Below are 7,289 nucleotides of genomic sequence, written 5' to 3'. Positions count from 1 at the left end.
TCTACTCTCTAAAAATTATACTCTGTATCGATGTGAATTTGAATGTTCAAATATATTCCAAGTTAAAGAAAAAAAACTCAGCTTAGTATCCCTAGCAACTTGAAAAGTCGTAGGGAACCGCGAATATCAAATACGCGGAAAAACATTGGTCCTTCGAGCCGGATTTAGTGTTTGTGAATTCAACAGACATCGACAACACAACCAACAGATGATCATTCATAGGATCACAACACCACCAGTATCAGGCCGATCCACGCTAGCAACTCTGAAATCCTAGTACACATCCGCCTTCAGAGCCACAAGGAAACAGGAACATCAGCAAAACCCAATCATTCAATTCTTCGCATCACAAAGGTAGGCTCATTCATAGCATCATCGATTCCCATATCGCGTCCCGTTTTCCTACAATGGCTTCCGCAGACATCCAAATCAGCACGTTACGCCGCAAACGTGGTAACATTATCGGTCAAATCACAACACTTACCAGAGTTCTGGACAATTCACAAGATCCAGATCACTGCGATAAACTATTAATAACAGAACATCTCAATGGACTTGTTAAATCATGGAATCGGTTCGATGATATACAATTCGAAATAGAAACGCTAGATTCATCGGAAGAAACGCGACGATCAGAGATCCAATGCGATTATTACGCAGTTGTAGCTCGTGCAAAACGAATTCTTCAACAAGACGAGTCACGGAACAACACGCGCAACAACCTTACTGAGTCAACAGCATCTATCGTATCAGCCCCCATAGCCGTAAAATTACCGGAGATGCGATTACCGACATTCGACGGAACCATTGAAAATTGGTCATCCTTCTACGACCTGTTTTCATCGACGATCGACCGCAACGAAAACCTCACCTTAGTGCAAAAATTGCAATACCTAAGATCAACCCTCACCGGGAAGGCCGCCGCATGCATCAAATCGTTAATAACGACCGATGTGAACTATCCTGCCGCCATTGAAATACTGAAAGAAAAATTCGACTGTCCACGCAAAACCCTTTTACGACATTGTGATGCGATTCGAGAGATTCCGAAGCTCGCAAAAGACACACCCGAAGCAATCGACGATTTACTAGACACCTTGAATCAACATCTACGCGCATTAAACAATCTCGGGGAACCCGTAGCAACTTGGAACACACTTCTTATATCAACAATCCTATCAAAACTCAATTCAGATACAATTTTGCAATGGGAACTCACGTTACCAGACAAGCAAATGCCATCATACACGCACCTCATCAAATTCTTACGAAAACGAGCAAACTGTTCAATAGTTGTCAACGGAACCAATCTAATCTCCAGAACTCGTCACCCCTCAGTAAATACATCTCCTAAAAGTATCCACGCAAACTACTCGAAGACACAGACATTTTTCACCGCCAAACCTGCGCAATGTCCAATCTGCAACGGGTCACACATGGTTCGGGATTGTGAAGTCTTCAATTCAGCTTCCCCCACTACGCGATTAGAAAATGCTACTAAAAATTCATTGTGCCACAATTGTTTACGACCTGGCCACACCACTAACATATGCCGCTCGATTTTCACATGCCGAATTTGCAACCAACGTCACCACACTCTTATACATCAACCAAACGATACGGTGAATCAGAAACCCTCCACCTCCGCAACTACGACCACACACACATCCAAATCAACTACAGCTCCACAAGAAGAAATCACTGAGCCAAACCAACCTTTGTGCAATCGGTGACTATTTCCTCGTGGGATCTCAAGGGACAGGGACACTCACAACATTTTTATTGTAGACTCCCAATCAAACGACCTTTTGGTTACGGCAATCATCCACGCTATCAGTAAGACACATAAACCAGTGACATGCCGGGCTTTAATCGACACCTGCTCGACCACAAATTTCATGACACAAGATCTTGCAAAGAAACTCTCCTTACCTCTAAAACATTGTTCTATTCCGGTCGGCGCGCTCGATACTCTCACTACTGTAGCGAAACACATCGTCAAGGCCACCATCCGTTCCAGAATCAAGAACTATCAACGAACTCTCACCTTTTTAGTCGTGCCCAACATTGCAACCGCAATTCCAGGCGATACAATTGATCGCGCTACCCTAAACATCCCAAGAAACATCGAACTCGCAGATCCTACGTTCCACCGCCCGGCACCAATCGACATGCTGTTAGGGGCCGGCACGGCATTATCCATTTTAAGTGTAGGTCAGATCAATCTTTCACAACCCGATGACCCAGACCTATATCTCCAGAAAACAATGTTGGGTTGGGTAATCGGGGGGAGCGCACCCACATTCAAACCAATAAGAAGTGCTTCATGCCACACACACACATCACTCCAATTCGATCTCACACGTTTTTGGGAAATTGAAGACGGTCCACAAATACCTCATTTCTCAGAAGCAGAAACAGCATGTGAGGAATATTTCAAAAACACGATCACACGAAACGCGGAAGGAAGATACGTCGTATCACTTCCATTCAACAACGACAAACCAAAACTCGGAGAATCGAAGTCAGCAGCCTATAAACGATTTCTATCCTTAGAAAGAAGGTTAAAACGAGATCCGGAGTTAAACAATCAGTATAAAGCTATTTTTAAGGAATATCTGGATCTTGGCCACATGTCCGAGATCCCTGATCCCAACGAAGGCTATTACCTTGCACACTACGGGGTACTCAAGATGTCCAGCCAAACCACCAAGCTCCGCATCGTTTTCGACGGATCAGCTGCCTCAAGCACGGGTCTATCACTCAACGACGTACTACATACTGGCCCCAAAATCCAAGATGATTTATTGTATATTCTTCTGAGATTCCGCACACATCAATACGTTGTCACTCGTGACATCGAAAAGATGTACCGACAATTTTTAATACGTCCAGAAGATAGGAAATTTCAACAAGTACTCTGGCGAGACCATAACGACAACATTAAGACGTTCCAACTGAACACCGTCACGTTCGGACTATCAGCAGCGCCCTATTTGGCCATACGATGCTTAACCCAATTAGCGGACGATGAACATCACCGGTTTCCCCAGGCGTCCAAAGTTTTAAAACAAGATTTCTATGTAGACGATCTGATAACTGGAACCCCCACGATCCAAGAAGCCATCTCATTGCGCAAGGAATTAACATCATTACTCAACACAGCAGGGTTACACATCAGGCAATGGGCATCCAACGACAAACGTTTACTCGAAGATCTATCCGACGAAAACATAAATCAACAATTACATTTAGGCGAATCATCAATCGTCAAAACTTTAGGGATAGTCTGGAATTCGGCAGATGACTCCATCACCTACACTGTTAGACCCATTCTCCACACACCCCGCGCCACCAAACGCTTTATTAGTTCAGAAATTGCAAAAATTTATGACCCTCTAGGCCTATTAGGACCAGTCATCATTACGGCAAAACTAATCCTTCAGGAGCTCTGGACTTTAAGAATCGATTGGGACGAATCCTTACCCATGGCAATACACAATAAATGGAGTCAATATTATTCTCAATTACCTCTGCTCAACCAGGCAAGATTCCGGCGAAAAACCATCATTCAATCTGCATCCAACATTGAACTACATGGGTTCTGCGATGCTAGCGAAAGAGCCTACGGGGCCTGCGTGTATATTCGATCTCAGAACAATCACGGGGAGACAATCGTGGAACTTCTAGTCGCAAAATCCAGAGTCGCACCTTTAAAGAGCAAATCCATTCCGCGACTCGAATTATGTGGGTCGGTGTTGCTAGCATCGCTCATGACCACCGTGAAGAAGGCACTAGACCTGCAGATCGAACACACAGTATATTGGACAGATTCCACGATAGTTTTACATTGGTTGAGATCCTCACCACACACCTTAAAAACCTTCGTCGCTAACAGAGTGTCTGAAATTCAATCAACTACAACCATCACAGATTGGCGCCACGTCAGTTCTACAGACAACCCTGCAGATTTGTTGTCGCGGGGTCAAACAATTAAAGACTTTTTACAATCATCCGTTTGGCAGAACGGTCCATCTTGGCTCCAACAAGAGCACTCGCACTGGCCTACTTGGGAAACAGTTCTACACATTAACGATCCGGAGCGAAAAATCGCAATTTGCATGGCAACAATTCCTGTCACAAAAGACGCGAAAATCCTCGAACGGTATTCATCATGGACAAAATTAGTGCGAGTCATTGCACTCTGTCGGCGATGGAGGCCGGGTCGAATCATTAAGGGAAGCCTGACTGTTTCTGAACTATCCCAATCAAGGGTTACCATCCTCAGAATGCTCCAGGAAATATATTTCAAAACAGAAATACTGGCGCTTCGTCGTCAATCGGATCCCTATCTACACGGAAAACTGGCCAAATTGAATCCATTTCTCGATCAAGACGGACTTCTGAGAGTGGGAGGACGTCTCAAAAACTCAACTCTGACCTACTCGCAAAAACATCCAATTCTCCTTCCAAAATCACATATCACCACCTGCATCATAATGAATGAACACAAGAATCTTCTACATGCGGGAGCACAAACCACGTTATATTCACTAAGACGAACGTACTGGCCAATAGACGGTAGAAGTCTGGTATGGAGAACCATTCATGGATGTGTACGTTGCCGGCGAGCAAGTCCTCCATCCGTGGAATATATTATGGGTAATCTACCAATAGCACGAGTGACAGAATCGCGTCCATTCACAAACGTAGGAATCGACTACTGCGGACCTTTTTTTATCAAAGAAAAACAACACCGCAACCGCGGTCGAGTCAAGGTTTATGTGGCAGTCTTTGTTTGTCTCGCAATAAAAGCGATTCATCTTGAACTAGTCAGTGACCTAACCAGCGAAGCATTCATTGGAGCATTACGTCGATTCATCGCAAGAAGGGGATTTTGTGTGAACTTATATTCAGATAACGGTACAAATTTCAAGGGAGCCAATAATGAACTACGAGAACTCCGAGAACTCTTACGATCAGACGACCATCTCAAAAAAATCAATACCTTCCTCATTGAACGAGCCATCAATTGGCATTTTATTCCTCCACAAGCTCCACATTTTGGAGGCTTATGGGAAGCTGCGGTAAAGTCTTTTAAATATCATCTAAAACGCGTCGTAGGCCCGGAGTTACTCACATTTGAAGGGCTTAATACACTGATTATCGATGTCGAAGCTATCCTCAACTCTCGACCCCTCACTCCACTTTCTTCAGATCCCTCCGAGCTCCTCGCACTCACTCCAGGTCATTTTCTCATCGGTGATGCACTCACGAGCTTGCGCGATCGCGATCTACAAGGAACCCCTGCAAATCGATTATCAGCATGGCAGCGTGTTCAACAATTGAAACAACATTTCTGGAAGCGCTGGCATCGTGAATATCTGAATCAATTGGCAAATCGCAATAAATGGACCAGGGGTCAACATTCCATCATCGAAGGTGCAATCGTTCTGCTCAGAGAAGACAACGTACCCTCAATGCACTGGCCTCTCGGACGAATCATTAAAACTCACCCAGGCTCCGACGGCATTGTTCGCGTAGCTACTGTCAGGATAGCCTCAAACGTGTTCGACCGGAGCGTGAAAAAACTTGTACCGTTATTGTGTCACTCGGAGGATCGACCACGAGAGAACAACTTAACCATGGTAGGACATGAAATATGTGAATAGGAAAAAGGTTTCACTATTGTTAATCTTATAGGTCATAAGGCAAAACTTCTATTCCATACCAAGCGTCGCCAACATTGTAATGTAGCATTTTAAGTTCCCAATCATATATATCTTAATATTAGCCAAGTAAATTCAGACATACAAACATAAACAACCACTCACCATCAAACACACCTGTCAACTCGATCTTGATCAGTACCCTCTCAACGGGGGGAGAATGTTCCGTTGTATGACGGCACCTTTATAAATCAAGCGAGGAAAAATGGTGTCCTCGAGTCAAACATTATTGACCATCTACGTCCGTCCTTGGGAAGCGGAAAATTGCCAGATGTGGATAACCCAGGGACCTAAGGCCCTAGGAAATAGCATATTTTGGACGAAGCAATCGAAATGCCAGAACACCCGTAGTAAACAATTTCGTTGAAAGCCATTTCCGTCTTCTATTCAAGTATTTCTTTTATGACCCACAGTTGGTCACCAAATATCAATTCTAGCCGTTTTTTACGATATGCATGTTCCACCGAGAAGAGGCATTTTCCGGATCATTGTTTGCTACGGCTTATCCTTGGGACACTCGGGTTACTTCGCGGGCGTCACCCGAGGGCACGAGCACTACCTGCGGGTGACCCTTAGTTTGGGGCGGTCACCTTTCGAATTTTGTACTCCAATCAGTCAGGGCGACCGTTTCCCTCACTCCTCGCAAAAAATGAATAATCCACAAATCCGACTGTCCCAAATTTAGAACACACCCACACCGAACTTACCTCCGAGAAGACACAACACACAACATTCATTCTTCCACCAACCCGAACACAGAATAGTCTACTCTCTAAAAATTATACTCTGTATCGATGTGAAGTTGAATGTTCAAATATATTCCAAGTTAAAGAAAAAAACTCAGCTTAGTATCCCTAGCAACTTGAAAAGTTGTAGGGAACCGCGAATATCAAATACGCGGAAAAACACAAGTATTTGAAGCTAAACCATTTGTTTTGCATGAATTTGAAGCTGAACTTTGTGTTTCGCAAGAATTTGAAGCTAAATCATGTGTTTGGCATGGATGTGAATCTAACTCGTTTGTATCGCCTGCCTTTGAAGCTATATCACTTATATTCGCAAGTATTTGAAGCTAAATCTTTCGTTCCTCATGGATTTGAAGATAAGCCTTCTACTTCACATTGATTTGAAGCTAAATCATGTGTTTCGCTTGAATTTGAAGCAATATCATTCGTTTTGCATGGATTTGATGCTAACTCGATTGTGTCGTCTGCATTTGAAGCTGTTTCAATAATATCTCAAGTATTCGAAGCTACATCAGTTGTGTCGCATGGATTTGAAGCTAAGACTTCTACTTCGCGTTGATATGAAGATAAATCTTGTGTTTCGCTTGGATTTGAAGCTAGCTCGTTTGTGTTGACTGTATTTGAAGCTACTTCATTTATATCGCAAGTATTTGAAGCTGAACCATTTGTTTTGCATGGATTTGAAACTAATCCTTCTACTAGGAATTGATTTGAAACTAAATCAAATCTTGTGTTTCGCTTGGATTTGAAGCTAGCTCGTTTGTGTTGACTGTATTTGAATCTACTTCATTTATATCGCAAGTTTTTGAAGCTG

At 43.4% G+C, this 7,289-nt stretch overlaps 1 protein-coding gene across 1 annotated transcript; it reads left to right on the top strand.

Annotated features, from left to right (window-relative positions):
• Positions 1-407: 407 nt before the first annotated feature.
• LOC117224036 (uncharacterized) lies at positions 408-5,757 on the top strand. The gene is made up of 3 exons (XM_076528505.1): positions 408-1,356; positions 1,789-5,648; positions 5,704-5,757. Exons 1-3 carry the CDS (start codon positions 408-410, stop codon positions 5,755-5,757), a joined length of 4,863 nt encoding a protein of 1,620 aa, XP_076384620.1.
• The last annotated feature ends 1,532 nt before the right edge of the window (positions 5,758-7,289 follow it).

This window comes from Megalopta genalis, unplaced genomic scaffold (assembly GCF_051020955.1).
Source record: "Megalopta genalis isolate 19385.01 unplaced genomic scaffold, iyMegGena1_principal scaffold1905, whole genome shotgun sequence".
Classification (NCBI taxonomy): Eukaryota; Metazoa; Arthropoda; class Insecta; order Hymenoptera; family Halictidae; genus Megalopta; species Megalopta genalis.
The sequence above is the reverse complement of the archived record's forward strand: the minus strand, read 5'-3'. Positions and strand labels throughout refer to the sequence as shown.